Raw genomic sequence first — 24,758 nt, forward strand, 5'->3', positions numbered from 1 at the left:
GATTTGGTATATAAATGCTATTTTTATACAACAACATGTCCTCACTATTGAAATCATATCCTAGAATTTTTTCAAAGCCACTGTCATGTTTTACTTGCTACCATAACGACTGATATTATGGGTCCTTCAAGGAAGCCTCTTTGATTTGTCTTGAAAAATGAAATTAAATTCTGTTAGAAGAAATTTCATAGATGCAATTTCATCTTCAACTGAAGGCATCAACAACCCGGTTCTTTTTACCTTTCAAGTGTTTAATTTCGAAATCAAATTCTCTTAGGAACATAGTCCACTACACCTGTCGAGCACTTAAATTTGGTTGATGGAAAAATTTGGTAAGACTACTATGATCTGTCATAAGAATAAACTTTTTCCCTAATAGATAATGTCGCCACATTTTCAGTGCATGAACTATTGTAGTGAGTTCTAGATCATAAGCTGAATAACACTGTTCATGGTATTTTAATTTCCGTGACTCATATGCCACCACATGACCTTCTTGCATGATAACACCCCTGATTTTGGTTTGGCAAGCATCACTACACACCAAAAATTCTTTTTCTACGGTCAGCTATTCGGAGAACTGGTGCGGTAGTTAACAAGTGTCTTAACTGGTCAAAATTTTGTCGACACTCCTCAGTCCAACTAAATAAAATTATCTTCCTCTGCAATGAGGTCAAGGGGTAGTATACTTTAGAAAATCCTCTTATAAAATGGCGATAATATCTACCCATCCCTAGGAAGGATCATATGTCTGTTATATTTTTGGAGGTGGGCCATTCCATGATGGATTTAATTTTCTCTGGGTCCACTGTTGTGCCCTCTTGTGTGATAATGTTTCCTAAGTCCTCCATATCTTCTTTGAATAAATCAAATTTACTAAATTTCGCATACAACTGGTGTTCCCTTAAAACCTGTAACACAATCTGCAGATGTTGGTGATGTTCTTCTAAATATTTTGAGCAAATCAATATATCATCAATAAATATTAATACAAAATTATCCAGATATGGATGAAATATGCCATTCATCAGACTCATGAATTTCATAGGAGCATTGGTCAGTCCAAAGGGTAGGACTACAAATTCATAGTGCCCACATTGGGTACTACATGTCATTTTACCTATATCTTCTTCTTTTATTCGAATTTGATGATACCCTGATCTCAGATTAATTTTAGAAAATATCTTAGTGCCCTTGACCTAATCAAATAGGTCGTCAGCTTTGGGTAATGGATATTTACTTTTAATGGTTAATTTATTTAATTGATGATAATCAATGCATAGTCTCAAGGTGCAATCTTTTTTCCTAATAAACAACATCGGTGCTCCCTAGGGTGACACACTGGGCCATATTTAATTTTCATCCAACAATTTTTGGAGTCGTATTTTCAATTTTGTAAGTTCATGTGCACTCATCCTACGGGGAGCCTTTCAAACTGGGGATGCTCTAGTTAATAATTCTATGGTGAAATCAATATCTCTTTTAGGTGGCAACCCTAGTATTTCCTCAGGAAATAGGTCTAAAAACTCTTGAATTATTGGTAGATTCTTCAATTCAGGGGCTACCTTATAATTTTTAGCATAAACCACTTGTACTGCATAGATATGACAACCTTTTCTCAAACATTTCCCTAGGTGGGAAGCAATGATGGGTCTTAATTGCATTGGCCTCTTAATACCTTGTAGTTATCTTCTAACACCTTCATAATCCAAATAATTGACAGTCTTTTCCTTACAATTTACTAAATACCAATGAGCTTCCAACCAGTCCATTCCTATTAGCATGTCATATCAACCTAAAGGTAAAATATTTAAATTCACACTAATGATTTGATTTTATATTTCAACTGAACAATCTTCCGCTTTAGCTCCCATCCGCCACTTAACACCTGTGGCGAGTTGAACTAACCAGGGATTCTTAAATTTCTTAGTTTATAACTGACATAGTTCTACTACTCTAAGACTTACGTAACTTAGACTGGCTCCAGGATCTATAAAAAATGGAACAACATGTTTAGAAACTTTACCTTCTATTTCAATCATGTTGGGTTGATAATCAGCTTGTCAGTCTTCCAAGGCTGCATTAATATTAGGTATTTCCCTTGCTACAAACCCCACTGTTGATGCCTCCTGTAGGTTTGTTATTGGTTCCATCCTCCCATGATGTGGACAATTTTTAGTATAATGTATTTCTCCACAACCCCAATAGAGGTGGTCTTTTTCCTTGCTCGCCTTCAGCTTTTTATGGGTGGATTCACTAGCCTGCTTTCATTTGAAAATCGAGTTCTTTGTTGACCCCTTTCCACGAATTTTCATCTCTGTCCTTTGAAGGTATGTCAGGGGTTATTGGTTCAATCACTTATATTATTATGTGTTGTCCTCTGCCCTTTCTTTGATGTCTAGTTTTTATTAGGGTCCTTTTTTTGCATTAGCTGGTAACATATTCGAGCCTTCCACATGGTATCATCCATAATTTTCAAGTATTCAAATTCAAGTCATTCCTTTATGTTTGCTGACAGAATATTGATAAACTGTTTTACCTTAGCTTTTTTTTCTCGTAAATATGGTACATACCTCAACAAAGCAGTGAATTTGGCTACATATTCGTCCATGGTCAACTGTCCCAGTCGCAGTTCATGAAACTCTTTAGCTTTATCTTCCTAGAATCATTATGTCAGGTATTTATTCTAGAAATATTTTGAAATGCATGCCACATAATTGATTGCTCATCAAAAACATGTATTGTCTTTATTTCCTCCAACCAGAGGGTAGCCTTTTCCCGTAATTGATAAACAGCTAATTGGGTTTTTAAATTTTTTTCATAGTCATCAATCTGAAAGTACTTTGTTATGTTTATTAACAAAGACTCGGAAGCTTCCTCAATCTCACCATCATAGCTTGGGGGCTGAATCTTTCTAAATTCTCCTTGTAACTCAACCTTCCGTCTCTCTTTTTTTTTTACGCTCATCGTTGATAAAGATCTCCTAAGTTTCTCTATATTTTGTTTTCTGACCACCTCCATATTCCTGCGTTTGGCTCCATTCTGGCATGGTGTCCTATTTTCTTCTATGAGACTCACCTTGATTACCACTATGTTGTTGGGAAAAGTATCCAATACAGAATGACCCTATCCCACTCTAAGGGTGATAGTACCTCAGCAACAATCAAAGCAAAGCTATTCGAGATTACTTCTTTATGAGATGTAAGAGAGGGGAGAAAGAGATCCACTAACCGTTGTCTTCCGCTAATGATTGATCCAATCTTCTCTCCTTGCTGCTTGCTCCCAGCTCCTTGCTCTTTCACTGGCCCAGCTACACCAAGATCCTGCAAAATGGCAAGAGAGGGAAACTACAAGAAGCATACATTCATAACTGATTCAAGGATTAGAATAAATCAAATACACAAGTATAGCAATACACCATTGAGACACATGCATATAGAAGAACCTCAAATGCTTTATTAATAGAAGAAGTAAAGTTCTGAGAGTGTTACAACCATAAGAGGCCCAATCCAGCAACACCTCCCAGCAGAAAGAAATCTCCTCTTCACCTCCTTCAAGCAAATCACCCAATAGTTCTATACTCAAACCAACAGCACTTCCTTACATTCACAAGATTCCAGCCTCCTTAGACCTCATGAGAGAGCTCTATATATAGGAGATTTGGAGAAAGGATGAGTCAGCTTGAGGCTGGCATGAAGCTGACTAGTGTCCTCTCCCACTTCAGTTATTCCTCAGTTCTTGAGTCCACTTGGAGTTTCTTGCTTCCACTTGGAGATCTAGATCCTCTTACTCATCACAAGGCGAATTCCCTGATCCAAGTGTCATTTTGGAAGCTTCCTGGGCATTTGACACCTTGAGGAATGACTGTGCCACTTGGCCAATCTCGCCCAGCGCAGGTAGCCTTCATTACTGTTGACATTCAGCGCAGGTACAGAGTGGAGCAGTTGACATTCAGCGCAGATGCTCAGTGGAGCAGTTGACATGATCCAGAATTAGCTTGTTTTTGAGTGTTTTCAGGTGGAGAACTGATATTTGGTGCTGTGGTTTGCTGACCTTGTTCCTCTAGGGGCAGGAACAACATGTTTAGGGACTTTGGATCCCTCAGATTATTGACATTTCATGCTTCATGTTGTAAGGCACAAAAATGTCTATAACAGTTGCCCCCTAAAGTATGAGGTCGTTTATCAGGTGAAATGATTTATCATGAGGATCCGAAGTTCATTCAATCGCTGAGAGGTGACTTGTAATAAAATACAATACAATACATTATTTTTCATTCTGCTTTCATGATCTAGCTGAGGTGGGCATTCCCATGCTCAGCTTTATAAATTCATTTTGGTACATATAACAGACGATCGTCTGATGATAGACTGGTAATTCTCTGCTGAAATTATCATCCTTTGAGTAGGATGATCATCTGCTACAATGATGTACATATCAAATGTATTTATATCCTGAATATATATCTCATCCCGGATGGATGAAACTAGATCCGGGGTCTTCAAACTCGTTCGATCTTCACTCTAAGTACAAGTCGATCCATGTGAGAATTGCGCTGAAGTCGAACATGGAAAGACATCGCTTGATTACCGGTCAATGATGTAAACCGTTAACAAGCGCGAGAGGAATCACTGATAATGATAATGACCCTCAAGGTACTGCAGTACAATTCACGTGGCGTGAATAAAGGACTTGGCGTCGAACACCACGCAAAATCTTCTGGTCGAAGGTCATTAATGTATACCTGTCGCCGGAAGTGAGAAACTTGCCATTGAGGCATGCAAGCTTCAAAGTACTGAAGGGGTTGTTCTTAGATCAACTTCTTGGATAATGAGCTGAAGTCGACAAGAAGCGATCCGTCAAAGGAGGGCCTTAATGAATCCCACATCAGTGACACGGAACGGAGCTAATGATTTTAGTGGAGGTGAAAACAATCTGTGACATATGATTCAGGGTGGCGATCATGGGTGGATGAAGGATAATGTATGGCAGTGGATGGGACACGGTTGAATCTTTCTGAACAACATCTCTTGAACATATAACGACACTGATGCGATGGATCGGTAGCATTACCCCAAATGTGGATGGTTTGGCGAAGACCATGGTGATGAGACCGGCGAATGAAACAACCCAACCCGATGTGATATGGAGGACAAAGTGTCATGTTCAAGAGTGACTTGCTACCATTAAAGCTTTGAGGTTCTCCCAATTTTTCCCCAGTCATTTCTGACCAGTACCTCTTTATTTTTGTCAAGCTTGAGGAGGATAACACATGCTTGTTCTATAACCTGCCCTTCGGGCAAGCCCATCGCTATGTTTTAACGAGCCTAGTGATAGGGAAACTCGTTCTCGTCTAAAGACAAGTTTGTCGCTATTTAATCATTTTAACGAGTCTAACGACAAGGAAAACTCGGTGCTTTTCATTTTTAGAGAGTCTGAAAAGGTACAGAAAGTTAACTCCAAAATTCCTTTTTCGTCATCTAATCCCTTAAGTCCCAAAAAGTATAAAACAATACAGAAGGGATGAGTTTTCGATAATTTTAACGAGCCGAATAAAACAAGCGCTCGACCTTTTTGTGTAATAATCCCTCAGGTCCAAAAAGATTAAAATCTAGAGGAGGGATAGCTCTTCCGGTCACTTTAAGGAGCTGGAAGGCCAAAACTCGGCAAACTTTTCATATTTCACGAGTCAGGAGAAAAGAGCTCAAAGAAGACTCGTCTTTTGAGGAACGAGTGATAAACAGGGATAGCAGTAGATTCCAGGTACAGGTTGGAATTTTCCAATCACGGCAGTGTCACAAGGATGGCTAGGTGAAATCACTCTTCGCAGCTGTTCCTCAAAATGGGTAAACAATCATATGGAGGTGAACGATTGGCCATATGGAATGGAGGTGGCAAGTGCAAACACGACCAAGGCTTTTCATGGCTAATAAATTTACGATCACAATGGTTATTTACTGGAATAGGTTCATTTTTTAATGGGCTTGAACTCTGGAGGAAACTCTTGCTCACACTTTTCTATTTTTTAACGAGCATAAATTCCACGATAAAACTGCTCGATCTTATGTTTATTTTTTAACGAGCATAAATTCCGCGGTAAAACTGCCCGATATACCAGTCATAAGATAAGAATGTCTCCTGCAAGATTCCATTTTTTATAGAGCTCGCACCTCACATAAGCTACGCTCCCTCTCATCCTTTCTTTATGCAAGTTCGGAAACAGCTAATCTAAAAAACAGATAAATAACCGCTCTTAGCTTGCACTCCAAAAGGTTTGCATGCCCCCAGGTATAAAGTACAATTTCAAGGCTGCCCCTACTTATCCGATAAAACATTTGTTTTAAAGGGTGAGGATTGCCTCTTTCTGGTTACCCAAAGATTGTTTTGTTAACACCATCAAACGAAAACATTTCCTCGGCACTGTCTACCGAACTAAACAATGGTGAATGACCTTTGTCAAACAAGTAACCTTGACAAAAGAATCCTGTTCTAGAACAACCCCTCTTCCATCCACGGACGGGGTACAGACTAGTCATATTTTTTCGCGGAAATTCTACCCTATACCCAAGGTTTCCTCTACCCGAAGCAGACCAGGATGCATGCCCCCTGGGTTCCAGTCCCATCTTTCCGAATCACTCGCACTCATCGGGAAGGAGGACTGGGGGTGGAGACATTTCTTGAGTGAATAGACCATTAAGGGTTGGTATGTGACTATTTGCGATGCATGATCCCGGAAACGAAAGTTGGTCTACGAGCTTGACCATTCTTCCTTCGTGTGGAAAACACATTACTCTAAAGAGTGAGGAGACTATAGCTCCCATGCAATATATATAATCTCGTCCAAGGAGTAGGTTATAATCCAAGGGTCCTTGAACGACCATCACGTTCATTTGAACGGTCTTCCCTTTCAATGTAACAGGTACATTGGGGAGGATCCCTAATGGTCGACTGGTTCCTTTATCAAAACCTGAGAGATTTCTTATCTCAGGCAAAAGCTCCGGGGAACCCAGTGCTTTCCAAGAAATAGAGGAAAGGATACTCACAGATGCCCCTTCATCAATGATAGTTCCAGCCATTACCATTCTGTAAATTTGGACGATGATTCTGAATGGTATACTGGCTGGTAACCGGGGTCTGCCTAGTTGGTTCCAATCAAAGGACACAACCAGGTTTCTTGGTGGTGGGATCGAATACACGGCCGGATATGACCCTGATGATGTTCCTTCCTGCGATAAAGGAATGGGCGCATTGCCCTGATGCTCATCAGAGTCGGTGTTGATGAAAAGAATCTGGATGGTGTCATCCTTATTCTCTTCAGTGAGGGTGTCATTTGAAGATGAATCTCCAATGACTGTGTCATTTGAAGATGAAACCTCTGAAGGCGGAACCGGGTCAACTGCCGTATCGACCTTTAGACTTTCGTCCGATCTGTATTCATTAGGTTCATTTTCAATGACTGACTCTTCAGCTGACCACTTGAGCGGGCCAGCTGTATTTTCAACCAACAAAGGACTTGGCACGAGTTTTTTGTATCCAGGAGGAAGTCTCAACGGTGAAACCGGGCGATCTTCCAAAACTCTCTTCGCTTCGTCTAAGAAGGGACAACGGTGGATGGCGTGATCGCCTTTACACAGTCTGCAGGGGGATCTTGCTCCCCCTCTTTGTCTTGAACCTTCACTTTCGCTGGTTGACGGTAAGAAATCAACATGGCTATCAGAGGTCGATGCTCCCGAATTGTGCAACTGAGGGGACCAGTCCCTTAGTATCCGGGGAATACAGGGACAATCTCTATGGAAGTGGTCTCCTCTACATATGACACATGGCGATTTAGGCCCGGTCTGTGCTGTGTGTGGATTTTTGTCAGATGTCTTTTTCTTGCCCCCAGTCGCCTTAGGCTCCTTCTTCTTCTTCTCTCTCTTCTTCTTCTCCTTCTTCTCCATGGGAGCTTGGCTTTTGCCGGCTCTACCTTGCGAAGATGAAGGATTAGAGGAAGAGTTATAGGAAGTAGAAGGCTGGGGGACGGCTCTAGACTCATCTAACTGTTGACTCGACTGTTCAGGAACCATGGTGTTCTGAACTACATTGGTTGAGAATAGCCAAATAGGCAGGCCAATTGTCAGTCCTGGAAGCGACAATGTGGCCATGTGGGGCGCACCAGCTTCTCCCCAAGAGGAGAAAGGACTAGGATTTCCATCATCTGGAATTCCTTGGTTGGGGCGTTCCATGTTCTCAACCTACAGATCAACGCAGGAATAGGAGGTGATTATGCTCCGTTTAAAATAAATTTTATAACGACGCTTTAGACACAACTTGCTTTTTCACTTTTTAAGAGTCGAGAAAAAGCTAAAGATGACTCTAGTCTCCTTCGATTTTTTAACGAGCCCGAAGTGACAAATGCTCGGATGGACTTTTTCAGTTATAGAGTTTGAAAAAGGCCAAAAGAAACTGCTCTGGAGTTCTAGGCAGAGGGTGTGCCAAACTTTTCACAAAACCACAGAATACGTTTTACGGTACGAGTGGTCGATCTTCGTGAATGTTGTGTTCACTGCATTGCGATCAGTAGGGCGGCCGACACGGTTTCCTATGGATAAAGGCTTTGTTCCTATAGGGGTCTCCCAATATATACGCGACGGTACGTGGGAGCACAAGTCCGTATTGATACTTATCGCTTCACCGTGGAGGAATCACCCAACCACTCAACGCTAAGATATCACGTTTAACGACGTCGGAACACGTCTCTAGCTTAGACCTCTATGTGTTTGCGTTATGTTTCAATGCGTTGTTATGTAAATTCAATTTATTTTAAGGTTGATCTTGTTTAGCAGTTTGCCTTTATGGATCACCACGAGATGTATGATAACACTCCTAAATGCAGTCTAAGATGATAAGCAAGCTTTTCAATCTTTCAACTTTGAAAATCTTAACTACTGAGGGAAAATAAAGACAACATCTTTTCACACAGATCATAGAGCACACACTAATGCACTTTTCCCTAAATCAACATGCAAACTGTCATAATGCACATGCACAATGCAAGTATTTCTTTTCTCTTTCTTAATGTTTGTGCGATACAAAAAGAAAGCTGTTGTATAACTTTGAATTCAATTTCAAGTGAAAGCAAACAAGCTTGTCCAAAATCAAAAGACACCTTAAGATTTACTTGTTTCGACACTAGAAATATATAAATTCAAACCATATGACGAAAGCAAAAGCTCAATCAGCTATGAACAGCAAACAAACTAACTCTTAAGATCAAAACGACACTTTATCACAGGTCTAGATCTGAGAGGCCACAACAGGACTAGTTCACTTTCGTTATGGGAAACTGCAAATGATATAAGAAATACATAACGAACAAACACAGTTTCTTTATACAACCGAGGCGGAATAGTGGCAAGGAAAGTTGGTTTCAGATAGGTACATTGACTGGTAACAGGCTGCAAAAACAAGGGTGAAAATAGGGCAAGAAACAGCAGGAAACCCCAGTAGCACAAGGAAAGACTGGTTCAACGCAGGTAGTACACTGTCAGTTTGACATTCAGCGCAGGTAGCCCCTTCGGGAACTGCGCTGAAATGCAGACAGCCTTCACACAGCCTGCACTGAAGAACGAAACTTTCGTTTCTCTTGGTTTCCGGGTCACAGATTGCTCAAAAATTCACAGTTTTTGGCCAAATCAGAAGCTATCAGTCAAGTACACACTAAGGGATGACAAGGAGGATGAAAAGCTATCACTAAGAGCTTATTTAGAGTCCTTGTGGATCAGCTCTCCAAATCATAAACTTGCCCAAAAACTGAGCTAGAGTAGCTGCCCTCTACTTTGCATTTGAAAGATCCAAATGCAGTTCGATTCGCTACTCCCTGTGTTTATGAAATGAATAGAAAAAAACACAAACAACCAACAAGATACGTCCCCAGTGGAGTCGCCAATTTGTTGTTGGGAAAAGTATCCAATACGGAATGACCCTATCCCACTCTAAGGGTGATAGTACCTCAGCAACAATCAAAGCAAAGCTATTCGAGATTACTTCTTTATGAGATGTAAGAGAGGGGAGAAAGAGATCCACTAACCGTTGTCTTCCGCTAATGATTGATCCAATCTTCTCTCCTTGCTGCTTGCTCCCAGCTCCTTGCTCTTTCACTGGCCCAGCTACACCAAGATCCTGCAAAATGGCAAGAGAGGGAAACTACAAGAAGCATACATTCATAACTGATTCAAGGATTAGAATAAATCAAATACACAAGTATAGCAATACACCATTGAGACACATGCATATAGAAGAACCTCAAATGCTTTATTAATAGAAGAAGTAAAGTTCTGAGAGTGTTACAACCATAAGAGGCCCAATCCAGCAACACCTCCCAGCAGAAAGAAATCTCCTCTTCACCTCCTTCAAGCAAATCACCCAATAGTTCTATACTCAAACCAACAGCACTTCCTTACATTCACAAGATTCCAGCCTCCTTAGACCTCATGAGAGAGCTCTATATATAGGAGATTTGGAGAAAGGATGAGTCAGCTTGAGGCTGGCATGAAGCTGACTAGTGTCCTCTCCCACTTCAGTTATTCTTCAGTTCTTGAGTCCACTTGGAGTTTCTTGCTTCCACTTGGAGATCTAGATCCTCTTACTCATCACAAGGCGAATTCCCTGATCCAAGTGTCATTTTGGAAGCTTCCTGGGCATTTGACACCTTGAGGAATGACTGTGCCACTTGGCCAATCTCGCCCAGCGCAGGTAGCCTTCATTACTGTTGACATTCAGCGCAGGTACAGAGTGGAGCAGTTGACATTCAGCGCAGATGCTCAGTGGAGCAGTTGACATGATCTAGAATTAGCTTGTTTTTGAGTGTTTTCAGGTGGAGAACTGATATTTGGTGCTGTGGTTTGCTGACCTTGTTCCTCTAGGGGCAGGAACAACATGTTTAGGGACTTTGGATCCCTCAGATTATTGACATTTCATGCTTCATGCTGTAAGGCACAAAAATGTCTATAACACATTATCAGAACTTGATTTGAAATTTTGATGATTTTTCTTATCTGTTAGGCTTTTGATATTACACTCCTATTCTCATACAATTCATTCATTTTTTGTTCGAATAATCTCCAATTTTTCTTGAAGCTGTTGAATTGTTTCCATCATCGCAATGGCTCTGTTACATGATTCAATTTCTAGTGCAATCCATAACTCCAAATTAGTTCCTTCTACGTGTATTGTGTCCCATTCGGTATTGGGTCTTGCTGAGGGTGTAGAGGTGAGTCCACTTTTTTTCATGATAATTTATCTTCTTCTCCCTCTTTGTCATCACACACATGACATGTTTTGTAATATCCAATCAGGCTCTTAGTGTGGAAACGTTCGCTCTGATACCACCTGTCACACATATCCATACACTATTAATAACTAATAACATGAAATAATTATGGTAAAAATGTTAGATATAAAATTAGAGTTTATGACTAATCATTATGCATTAAAGCATAATAAAATAAATCCCATCATGGATTAGATTAAAATGGTCTCCGATTTGATTAATTTTGTCATTTTAATGTTTAGTATATATATATATATATATATATATATATATATATATATATATATATATATATATATATATATATATATATATATATATATATATATATATATATATATATATAGATATAGATATATATATATAGATATATATATATTGTGCATACAAAACTCTTAATGCATTTGAATGTTTGCAATTAATGTTTGGTTGTCATGTGGCATGCCTTCTGAATGTAATCAATGTCCTAGGGAAACCCAACTCACCTAGCAGTCTATTCAACATCCTAAGCTGCATGCCACCTTGGGTGGAGGGAAAATCCCATTTGAGTGCTTCCTCAATCATTTGGTCGTGTTTTTAGTTCACTGTCTCTGGTGCTAGAAGATTTTTTCTCTACAGTGTACATGGGGTTCATTCCTTTGACCTCCCCACAAGTAGCTGATTCTCTTGCCCTCCCTTCTTACTACAGTTTATACCATTGCTATAGGCATTGACTGACTCTTTTATCCATCCATCGACTTGTGAGTGTTCTAGGGCATTTGGACATGTCTATAGTCATATCAGTGACATGGAGCAACCCCACAACTTCACTTCACGTGTTCCTCATGGTTTCTCTTCTTGTAACAAGGTACATTCACTGCCGAGGTATATTCATTGCAGGGCAATCATTTGTAGTTAATATTTATGGTGATTTTGATATGGTTGACTCTTCTTACAGTTAAATCATCATATTTGCTTCTTATATTAACTTTGTTCAACATTATGTTTGGTTCAGGCTCATCTTACCGGACTGGTCGAGGGTTTTGTGGAGCTTCAACAGTCCTTCCAGAGTCGGGTTATACCGCCAAGGGTTTCTAGGTTTCAGTTTTTGGTTTCTTTCATAGTTTGATTTTGTTCTATGGGAAATTTAAGGCCACTCCCTCTCAGTTTATGAATGGTTACACGCTGGAGTAGAGTAGGAAAGGGGTCTGGTTCTAGATTGTTAAGTTTTGGTTCAAGATTTACGCCCGTTTTATTTCATGTGCTCATCACAAAACTTGTTATATTTCCAGGGTCTTTAAGATATTATCAACTAGTTTGAGAAATGCTTCAAACTTCTAATTGGTTTACCTTTTTGATGGACTGTCTGTAAATATTTAACATGTGAATGGTTTACTATAGTTTACATACTTTATTTTTGTTTAGTTCAAGTTTTCTTGAATATATATTAATTTTTTCAAGAAATCATTTGGAACCATCTCAATGTTCCAATTTGATTACTCCCAAATACATAGGAAATGCGATTCTAGCTCAACACAAAAAGTAATTAGGTTTTTAAAATTAATTTCTCTTGATAATTAAACTATGAAATACCCCAGTATAGTTGAAACGATCTCCTTTATGGATTTTTGGAAATTAGGATTCTCTTTACATGATTAGATTCCACATTCTAGATTGGTATAGCAATTTGTTTCTCTCGCATTCATGGACAATGTAGTTCTCTGTTCTGATATTTAGCAGCAAGGTTATTTACTACAATATCAATATGATTTCTTTCCTTGTGTTTAGAAATACGAGTCCCTTTTTTATTGGTGTTCAATCGTATGAGATATCATTCTTTTTCTTGTACTAAATGATACATTTGTTGTACTAATTGATCTTGTTATAGAGTCATAAATTCAAACAGGGTATAAATTTTCTTGACACTTTTTATCAATTCTCGATAATTGAAAGAACTCAGAATGCATGTAACAATTCATAATGTATACAATATTTCTCAGTGTATATAAAAATTCACAGTGGATATCACCTTCACAGTAGATATACACACACACAGTTTAAATAAAAGAATAGGGAAAAATAATCCAACCACTAGCTTTCTTATTCAGTTTAACATTAGAAATTCCATCAATTTGTTATAATTACTTATCTGTTCTTTTTATGAGCCTCTAATCGCCAGAATGAACAATTCTCTTCCCAACCACGAGGTTCGTCATCTCACTGCACCTCTCCCCCGAGCCAACTATCCCCAGGCAGTTTTAGAATCAATCTTTTACAGTTTCCACTAAGCTATCTGGTCACTACTAGACTTAGCAAAAGATCCATAGTCTGAGCCACAGCTCCAAAATAGACTCCATTGGCCAACCAGCTATTGAGCCATTTCCACTTCTGTACCTTTTCTTCCCCCTCACCTCAGGTTCATCATACCCTTTTGGCCCTTTCCTTTTGGGGTTTTGTTTCCAGAAGGGATCTGAGTAGATAACTACTCATAATTATCCAACTGTCTGGGGTATGCTTACTCTAGAATTTCTCTTCAACCATAGTTAACAAAAGAAATAACCATGTTATATTATAAATAAAATCAACACATGTTTTTTTTACGAATTTTAATCTTGTCCTTAGCCATGCCGATGCTTACTCTAGCATTGCTCTTCAACCATAGTTAACAAAATAAATAACCATGTTATATTATAAATAAAATCAACACATGTTTTATTTTTACGAATTTTAATCTTGTCTTTAGCCATGATAACTTCTGAACCAAATTATTTAACTATAGTAACTTAGTAAGTCACATCCCAATGTCATCATAGTACATACACATATAGAGTTGATTGCATATTCTGTAAATATATAATTAAGACCTATAATCTTAAAGAAGTGGTTGTTTGATAATATTAAGACTCTTTTAGGCTTCATTGAGGGAAGGTTTTGCATTTTCAAGGATCAATGAGATTCATATTTAAAAAGAAAATTGAGGTTAAAAGATCATAAATTTTCAAAAAATAGGTGTCCAAGACTTATACTCCTAAAGAAGGGGTTGTTTGATAATGTTAAGAAAGTTACAATAAGGGACGACTTTGTAATACCTAGTATGAGGGCATTATGTCATTTCATCCACGCTCAATGTGGAGTTGGAACGCTTTCATTTGAAAATAAAAATAAAATATTTATAAATACAAAACAATGTTAGTTAGAGTATACATACTTGGTTAGCTTTAGTTAAAATCCAATAGAAATGGATATACATATTTGGTTAAATGAATATACACATATGGGTTACACTCAAGTAGCTAGATTAATGGTTAATATTGCAACCTAGTATGAAGTAGATGTGTCAAGATTTTTTATTTTCACTCTCAATGTCATAAATAAAATATTTCTATATTTTGATATTTACCTTAAGTAACATATTTTTATATCAAATTTAAAAGATTATATATATATATATATATATATATATATATATATATATATATATATATAATGCCCCGAAGAAAGAATGAATTAAAAGTAAAATAATTTAGTGATTTCTAAAACTATAGAAATGTGTAATTCATTTAAGTATAAATATAAAATCTAAATGAAATACAACATTTGAAAAATATTATTAATAACAAAAATATTTAATTTTGATCAAAGTAAAATATCTCACTATGAAATTTTAAGTAATATTGATGTGTATATAAAAATATATTAAGAACTTAAATAAAATATAAAATTTTAATATAAGCAATATAGTCTATAAGTCAAATGTTTTAATGCTCATATTAAGTAAAATATTTAATATTTATATTAAATAAAATATTTCAATGTCAACTATGTATATATTATATAAATGAGTTAAACAAAAAAAATTGTGGTTATAATAGTTTTAAATATTTGAATTAATTTCACAATTTAAAACTTTGATTATAAGTTTTGGTCCTTTTTTTTTTCTAAAAGCCTTTCATTTCCTGATTACTCCTAATCATTCCTCCAAATTAACAAATTATTGTTTCTCAGAGTTTGCATTGCCACTATTAGGTCATGAGAAACCATCGCTAGTTTGCACCCACCCATGAAGAATACAATGACTAGTTTTCACCGGCCCATGAAGAATACCATCACTAGTTTGCACCCACTCACAAAGAATAATAACTTTGAGTATTTAAATATTTTTTTGTTCTAATAAATGCATCAATAATTTCTCTATAAAAAATACATACCAAAGTTTTTGATAAATAAAAGAATGAAGGATATATGCTTTTCCCTTTTCTTTTCTAACATTTGTAATTTTATTTGTTTTTGTGATGATGATTTTCTTTTTCCTCATTTTAGATCACATTACTTAACTTCTTATTAAATTTAATGTAATTCTAATTATTTTTATGTGACTAAGCAATGATCTTAATGTGTTTTAGAAGTCTCATTTTAAATTAAATTATAATCTCATAATATGATATAATTTTATGCAATAATAAATATTTAACATCCATTTTTTGTTTTTATTTTTCCAATTTTTTCGAATTTTCATATTTCTTATTAATTTTTTTTAATTTCAAATATAATTATTATCACTCCACATAAAAAATAATTTTCAATTTTTCATTATTAAATATTAAAATTATATAAACATCAAAATATTTCTCGTTATTTTTGTATTCAAAGATTTGTTTAAAGCATTCAATTATTTTCTAAATTAAATTTGTACTTTTCAAATATATAATAATACTATATTATATTAAAATATAAATATAAAATATAATATATTAATGTTATTTTAAAATTATATATATAGACAATGTCCAGTGTTTTTCCTCACTGCAATTATTATTCTAAACATTTTGATTTGAAATAGTTTTGTTGCAACTTAAAATTAAGAGACGATGAACATAATTTTATCGCGTAATCTAACGAGGCGGAGGAGTTGACATAATTTTATCGCCTAATCTAACAAGGCGGAGGAGTTATTTGGAAAGTTATGGAAATTCTCGTATGGAAATTCCCGTGATATTAGAGAAAATCTCTCAAGGATTTTTGTAAATCCAAATTATAGTTGTTAAATTTCAAAATTTTAGGTGTACTAAATGTTTTTGATGTTGTTGAATCCATTTCCACCATAAAAAACACGATTCAAACACTACCTCTACAAAACTTTATGAAATTTTTTTGCCCAAATTCCAACCACTTTTAGCAATCCATTCAATTCTTCTAGCAATCCATTCAATTCTTCTGCCTCATTAAATCATAAGATTCATATATTTTTATATTTTGTTTCTGGAAAATATGTAAAACTATGTCTCTATTCGCTCGTGTTGGCAGATAATTTATCATCAGCCTGAAAATATCACGGTTTACCATACAAGTACGGCCCCCAACAGATTGGAGAATACGTAAAACTGTCTCTACTCGCTCGTGTTGGCAGATCCGCGAGAAAATATCACGGTCCACTGGTCAAGTATGGCACCGAACCAATCGAAACCCTGGATAACAAAAAAATTGTAAACCAATTTAAATAGAAAATTTTGAAATTGTAAACCAATTTATTTAATTATGACAATAACACACTGTTTTTTTGGCACACTGAAGTTGAATTTTCGAATCAAATTGTACTCTGTTAGTTTATGTCTTGTATAATAGTGTTAATCAATAGAGGTTATTCATTCTTGTTGCTCACAGAAATTCTCAGTTGTCAAATAGAAATGGTTTCACAAAGTAGGATGATATAACTATGGTGAGGAGAAGAAAGCAGAGAGCAGAGGATATAAGTATAGAAGAATAATAGTCCAGCAAAATGAACAGAAGTTCAAATTTGCTACAACAACTACATGGGGTGACATAGATGACGCAATGCACACAGTAGAAACAGAAACTGAAGAAATATTTGACATAGATAGTTTGAAATCAAATGAAACAGAAACTATAACATTTAACAAATCGATAGATGACAAATATGAAAACTACGACTTCCAAAATGACTTGGAACATTTGCAAGATAGCAAGAAGTTTGCTCTACCATCTACAAGGCCATATGAAATCGTCAAACAACCACGTATACTTGAAGACGTAGAGTACTATGAATTAATGCGACAATTAAACACAGAACAAGCAAGCATAGTTACTGATGTTATAACAAGGAAATTGTACAGACCAGATGAGCTGATCTACCTGTTATTAACAGGAGGTGCAGGAACAGGCAAGACACACACAGCCAAGGCAATCTTCCAATCCTTAGTACGCATACACAATGTGGCATTGCCTTATAACCCATCACAACTAATAGGAATAATCGCTGCATACACGGGCAAAGCTACCTTTAATGCTGGTGGTGTGACATTGCATTTTGCATTCTATTTGCCCTTTAACAAAGCAGATTGCCCCTCACTAAACAATGAAAAATTGGACACATTATCAAAGCATTTCCAACAATTGTGTGTACTCCTCATAGATGAGGCATCGCTCGTTGGTGCAACAACACTATATCAAATTGATAAGCGCCTGCGACCAATGTTACACACACCAACTTCATACTTTGGTAATGTTGACACGATATTCTCCGGCGATCTTTACCAGGCAAACCCAGTCAGAGACTCTTTGATCTTTGAAAACCCAAAAATCAACAAAAACACAATTCCATACGACTTCTAACCAGAGAAAATAAAATGTTATCAACTGCACACAGCCATGCGCCAAAAAGACCCATTGTTCATTGATGTACTAAATAGGATGAGATTAAACATGCAAACAGATGAAGATATTGCTTATGTAAACAATAACTGCTATAGGATCCCACCTTCAAGCCCAGTTTTCCCATACATTTTCTATCGCAACAAATATGTCCATATTCACAATGCGAAAATGCTTTCCCTAAAAAAGGGGGAACAAATAATGCTCGTTTCAATTGGAAACTACGAGCTTCCTCAGTCGAGTTATTTTGCTTTTGATAAAACAATCCCATTGCCATCAACAATTACAGTTAAACAGAACATGTTATTTGAACTATATGCAGGAAATTACAATACAAACGATGGATTGGTTAATGGTGCTGAAGGGATTTTCAAATCTTATTCATCTAATAACAACAGGCCTGACATTGTCTGGATAGAATTTTCAGACCCAGAAATTGGGAAACAACAAAGAAGCAAATTCAAACAACTATACGACATAAATATATTGCCAAATTAGACACCAATCTTTCGAATTACAAAATCGCTAGCAATGTCTCGTAACAAATTACAAATTACAATTCGAAAACAATTTCCAATCCAATTAGCCTGTGCCCGAACAATACACCGAACACAAGGGTTGACATTGGATCAACTTGCATTTGACCCAACTGGTGTCACAAAACATGGTCTAGTCTACACTGCATTATCACGTGTTAGAACTATTGACTCACTATACTTGATTAACAAATTGACACAACAAAACTTCCATGTCAAAAACAAAATAATCAATGAGTTGGCACGGCTAGAAACAATTGGTGCATGGAAACTAGAATTCACAAAGAAGAAATCTGTTAACAAGGATGTTTTATCGATTGAAAGCCTAAACACACGTAGTCTACGTGCACATCTTAGTGACGTGATTCATCACAATGACTTAATGGACAATATGATTCTATGTTTTCAAGAAACTCATTTGTACACTCCACCAGTAGTCAAAGAATTCTTATCATTCAATTTTGCCGTTGCACATTCTACACATGGAATTCTTACTTGCATAAACAAAAAAATACCTATTAGAGCAACAAAGACATTTTTCAAAAACAAAACAGAGCTTACCCTAATTGACATGTACTTTCAACGACCAATTTGTTTAATGAACATTTATGCAGCACCATTTGAAGTATCCATGATAATGCAAATAATTAAGGAAGCAAAATCGCAAACTACATATACTGATTGTGTTTTTTTAGTTGTTGGTGATTTCAACATTGACATACAACCAGAAACAGCTCGTAGCAAACTCTTTGTACAATTTATGGAAATGGAAAACTTACATGAAATAACAAGCAAACTATCTCTGCACCGAAAAACAGTAATAGACCATATCTGGACAACTTTGCCTATGAAACAGAGTGAAATAAATGTAACATGATCTTATTGGTCTGATCACAGCATATTCTATACGATACTACAGCTCTAACGACCCTTAGTACAAACCAATTTTAGCGTGTAGCAAAATCAAAGTAGCATTGATACACAAGTTTCTCTACAATTTGCTAAACTTCATATTCAAGCAAACTTCATATTCAAACAAATGTTGTGTTATGCGAGCAATATCAATCTCCAATGGCCATACTAAAAGTCTATTTCTTGTAGCTCCCTTGCAACACTCTGCGCGAACTCATCTAGGTATGTAACGACACATAGAATAACGTTATGCACAGATTTATTATTACATGGAACACATTTTGCTTGTAGACCTAATAGAGTACAGATTTATTATTACATGGAACACATTTTGCTTGTAGACCTAATAGCTTGTACTCGTGTTGTACAGATAACTAATAAGAAAAGACAGCACGAAGAAGTAACTCCTCCAGAGGCTTGCTCTCTCTCAGAGACTTGCAACGTCTCAGAGACTGATAAACAGATAATTAATATGAAAAGACAGCACGAAGAAGTACCTGCTCCAGAGGCATGCTCTCTCTCAGAGACTTGTAACGTCTCAGAAACTGCTAAAAAGTAACTAAATAACCTTCAAATCTATTCTTACAAGTTTTGTAGTACAAACATAATGTTAATTCAGATTCTTTAATATTGTTCTACAGGCAGAAACAGGAAAGTACATCTGAAATAGCAGCTAAGCATCAACTATGCACAACAATCACAATACAGGAGTTGAAAGGCCTGAAAATGGGAACAATCTTTCATAGCCAGATTCTTGTAATATACAAAACACTGGTCGACCAAGTCCACGGAATTCAATTGTTACGTGTTCACCTAGTGGACAGCAGAGGGAATATGACAATCACGCTAAATGTGCCACATAACCTGATTGCTGCTACTGAAGCCAAACTTGTAGTCGGCCAGGAAATTTGTATCACAGATTTCAAGGTCTCTCCCAAGACAGTTTACGACCATGGAGACTGTTCGTGCATACTTGTTTTGCATGAGAAGAGCATCTTGGAAGCAATCCCACCTATCTGTATGGAATACAGATTTGTACCCACAACGAATATTAACCAACTCACCAGCACGACAGCTGCATTCGCAACCGGCACAGTAGCCGGCCTTGTAACAGCTGCGAAAGAAATAGCTGGTCAATATGTCCTAACTATCAAGGACGGCCCATCTCAAAAAGACAAAGCCACGGTATATACAAATTCAACCATTTATTCTTTTTAACATTTAAATCATCTATACATTTTAAGTAACCATTTACTTAAAAGCAATTACATTTAACACTAGTACATTTTGCAACGCAGGTTCATCTTTTCAGTACATTTCAACCAATCTTCAAATCCATACAACAATAAATTTCGAAACAAGAAGCACCAATGATGCTGTTTCGAAATCTTGTCCAAGGCAAAGAACATGGATCATTACGCACTTGCAGATCCACATTCATTACAGCCGTCACTTCGAACAGAGTACTTGCAGACTTGAGTAAACTACCTGCGTCAACAACAAAGGTTCTTTCATAGTGCACAAAATATATATTATAAATCTTAATTTCCTGTTCTCCTAAATTATGCTCATTCATTTAACGTCCTCTTAGCATTTTTATTACAATATCTAACACTAGACCTGTACTGAAAAATGGACCAGGTTAAAGGAATGTTGACGATAGCAAACATATATGCAGAACCCTTTGTTACAATCTGTAACAATTGCTCTCTGCCCGCCGATACATTTGGAACAGTTTTCATGGATCAACTTAATTGTTCCACATGCAGACAACTAACCACATATCGACGCAATTTACAATTGAATTGCATTATCCAAACAGAGGCAAATGTTCAGTACAAGTGCATTCTAAAAGACAGTTTTCTGCTCGAACTTTGTCCATCCTTAACAGGACTGACGTATGAAAAATACCTAGAAGACGTTGCTGACGTTACATACAGTTTACGAGATTTCCATGTACACAGCAGCTTTCTGTTGGATAGTTCGGATGTCAGTGTCCGTACAGATTGACATATTTTATCCTCTGTAGGATTTGACTTTTTCAGTTTTCATGGTGTATTTCTCTCGAATCAGAAGCACATGATAGGAATGCCTCATCTCCTAGATGGCTTCATAGACACAGTTGATGTATATAGTCACTATAGTCACTTTCAGATGCACATCTAAGGGTTACAACTAATGTTCTTGTTCCTGTAATAATTAGGCTATCTTGTAAAGATGTTTTACTAGCAGCAACTTTGTTTGCACTATCAAAAGACAAAGGAGGTGAATGGTAGCAATCCCTTTATTGTTGCATTGTTGAGATATCATGTTGTGAAGGTCATGGTAAAGTACCCTTGTTACACTTGCATTTGTTCGTTTTGATTCCTGTGGCTGAAACCATAAGGGATATGTAAACAAACCATTTGCTTGAATGACTTAGTAGTTAATTAATTGATTCGACAAAAAAGCAGGAGAAGCAAGAGCATATGAACCAAAGGCCCTTTTCATAGCTTAGATAACTCTATTATTGTAATTTATAATATAAAATATTGATTATGAGTAAAATGGTAGCTAAGCGTATTATTAAGTCTATACATGGGTGGGACTACTGCAAATCGATTCCAAACACCAAAACTCGATTTTTTAGAATATTATTAAAAATAATTGAGATTTATCTCGAAAGTCATTTTGTCTTTTATCCCATTTTATTTAAATTGAATAATTAAAACATGTCATATTAACAAGTGCTATAGAGTATTAGTTTTTTGGGCATGTGGTATTGATAACATATGGTATTATCCCATAGTATTGTAACAACACTTATTTTCTCCCTTTTTAATTAAATTGAGTAATTAAAAAAAAGCATACGAACAAGTGCTCTAGAGTTTTGGCATGTGGTATTGGTAATCCGTGCCTCATGTCTCACCACCCCAGTAAACCCTGCACTGCAGGAGGGAGTTATAAGCTTAGGTCTGTGCTGCGATAAATCGATTGTATTGACAGTTGATAGCTATTTATAAACAGTTTGAAAACTGAGATGAACATACATCAAGAGGCAAGAACTGCGATTAGAATGCTGGATGTGATCTCTCCCATATCCCGAATCAATCGATAAAGGGTCAATCTGTGATCTCTATCTGCGTCTGGATATGCTTTAAGTCATGGTGGTGAATCTGGAGCCGTACAAAGGGAAGTAGCGGGCTATGGGACCAGGGCAACCAGATCTGTTACTTGAACAAGGCATTAGTTTAGCTCGCATCAACAAATAGTCGGATTTCAAGCGCTTCACCAGCCTTACGAGGAGCAAGCCCAACACTAGCATGATGAGGAGCCAGCCCAACCCTGCTTGACGAGGAGCCATAACCAGCTAAAGTACCTCTCCTTGGTTAAAGAGTATCGCTAACGCTCGAATAACTTTATGAATAGTCTAGACTAGCATCTCTTAATTCGGCTCCTGAACGAAGCGAGGCCAACGAAATGCCCTGAATCGACGATAGCGAGATACATAGCCCGAGTAATCTCCCTTTGTTCTTGTTCCAAAGCGTGTTCCCTCGACCGTTTCGCGCTTCCGCTTGCCTCCCTGGCATTTTATCACCAGCAAGTTCTCCTCTTCCACATACACCTTCAAAAAAATAAACCCTCCCTGTCACTAAAATGAAACCCTAATCAAGAAACCCACCCTGTTCACTGGATTTAATTTTCGCCACTTACCTGAATGTCGGACTTGGTAAGGCCCAGAACGTCGGCGTAGAACACATACTCCTTGGGCGTTTCTTTGATGTCCACCGCTGCAGGTTCCACGCCCTTGTTCTCCTCATGGTGATGGTCATATAACCACTCGGACGGAATTTTGATCCGCTCCAACTCTTCCGGGAAGTGCAACAGAGGGCTCATGGCCAGAGCATGATCCAGGTAACTCTTCATCGCTCAAATCTCAATCTGAATTACCAAATTCCATATAAAATACATTACACTCAACCAAATTCCCAAAAAAATTGCCATAAAGTCATTCAAACCATCCTAGCTGCCATTAAAAGTTCTACAGAAGCTTACACCCTGCAACCAAAGAATGTTAAACCCTACGAACAAGAATGCAAAGCAGTGTATAATAGACTTACAGGCAGTTACAACAGCGTGCAACCCTACGAACAAGAATGCAAAGCAGTGTATAATAGACTTACCCAATGGAAAAAATAGAATGGATTACAGGCAGTTACAGCAGCGTGCAGACATCGACAAAGCAAATTCAACTGAAGGCACCTCCTGGCACTCCACCATGCACGAAGAGCACGGACAGCAGAACACCTGCCATGCACGAAGAGCACGGACAGCAGAACACCTGCCTGCCAATATGCCAAAACTGAAACTGCAAATAATTCACACTGCCAAACTAATGTTAAGTAATGTTAACATTAATCTATGAAATCGCCTGATGGTCACCAATAATAAAGACGGCAAAGGAAGATAGCCTATGCTCTGGCCTCTCCCGCCTCGGGAAGAGGCCAAATAAGATGGCAAACCATGGCAAAGCTGAAGAGTTTGGTTATCCTCGCACGGCGCATCTGAAGACTTTGCTTTAACCACCGTAATCACTGAAATAACGCTTCAAACTAATGCTAAATCAACCAATTCTGATTACTATAGTCCCTGGCCATTGCCAGATGACAGGGACTAATAAGAAAGAGAATGGGTTTTCTTGAAATTCGTAAAAGTCATAAACTTGTAAAGTATGGGAATAGACAAAATGGATGTGGCTGTGGGTGCATGAGTTTGAAGGATCCCAACTTCATATACACAGACATGAGTTTGTATAAGAAAACAGGGAAGGGAGGATATGACATTTATTCCAACGGACTCAATATCACTTTGGAAAATTACTACCCTTACTAGTAGCACAAAAACATAGTCTCCACAATTGAACTTAAAGCCATTACAGAAGCCATCAGGCATATGAAGTTACGTCACCAATCTCGCACTTGCATAGACATCTTCATAGACTGCAAGTTTGCGTTGGCACATCTCGTGAAGCCCGTCGATGAGAAGGAGGGTCACGAGGTGTAGAATAACTTGGGTGCCATCATTTTGGGAGAGATCAAGGAGGATTAAGGATGGTTAGCCAATGTTGTTCTTCACAAGGTGAAGGCGCACTCCGGAAGGCTGACCAGTATGCCAAACTGGGAGCGAGGAAAGTGCCCACGCTACACCTCACTCCTCACGCTCTTCCTATCAACTCTGTCCATTGTAATAAGGAGCAGAACAATGAATTTTATTCAACATCTTCTGCTTCTTTCAATTCTTGCAGGAGAAATACATCACGGCTCTCTCAGACCCTTCCTTCGCTAAAGTGTAAGATGACTTTGAGGAGACAC

General features: G+C 37.3%; 1 protein-coding gene across 1 annotated transcript; it reads right to left on the reverse strand.

The window, feature by feature from the left end:
- Positions 1 to 22,831: 22,831 nt before the first annotated feature.
- Positions 22,832 to 23,643, reverse strand: LOC149264191 (17.4 kDa class III heat shock protein-like). The gene is made up of 3 exons (XM_089397037.1): positions 23,571 to 23,643; positions 23,101 to 23,328; positions 22,832 to 23,011 (listed from the first exon to the last, which is right to left on the reverse strand). The coding sequence occupies exons 2-3, from the start codon at positions 23,311 to 23,313 to the stop codon at positions 22,832 to 22,834; spliced, it is 393 nt and encodes a 130-aa protein (XP_089253163.1). The 5' UTR covers positions 23,314 to 23,328; positions 23,571 to 23,643.
- Between the last annotated feature and the right edge of the window lie 1,115 nt (positions 23,644 to 24,758).

The sequence above is a fragment of the Pinus tabuliformis genome, chromosome 6 (genome assembly GCF_031772625.1).
Source record: "Pinus tabuliformis cultivar Carrire ecotype Pingquan chromosome 6, CPIR1, whole genome shotgun sequence".
NCBI lineage: Eukaryota > Viridiplantae > Streptophyta > Pinopsida > Pinales > Pinaceae > Pinus > Pinus tabuliformis.

Coding starts and splice junctions, on each gene's coding strand:
- LOC149264191 (XM_089397037.1), bottom strand. CDS start 23,313: ATGAAGAGTTACCTGGATCATGCTCTGGCCATGAGCCCTCTGTTGCAC. Junction 23,012..23,100: donor TTACCAAGTCCGACATTCAG/GTAAGTGGCGAA, acceptor ATTTTTTTGAAG/GTGTATGTGGAAGAGGAGAA.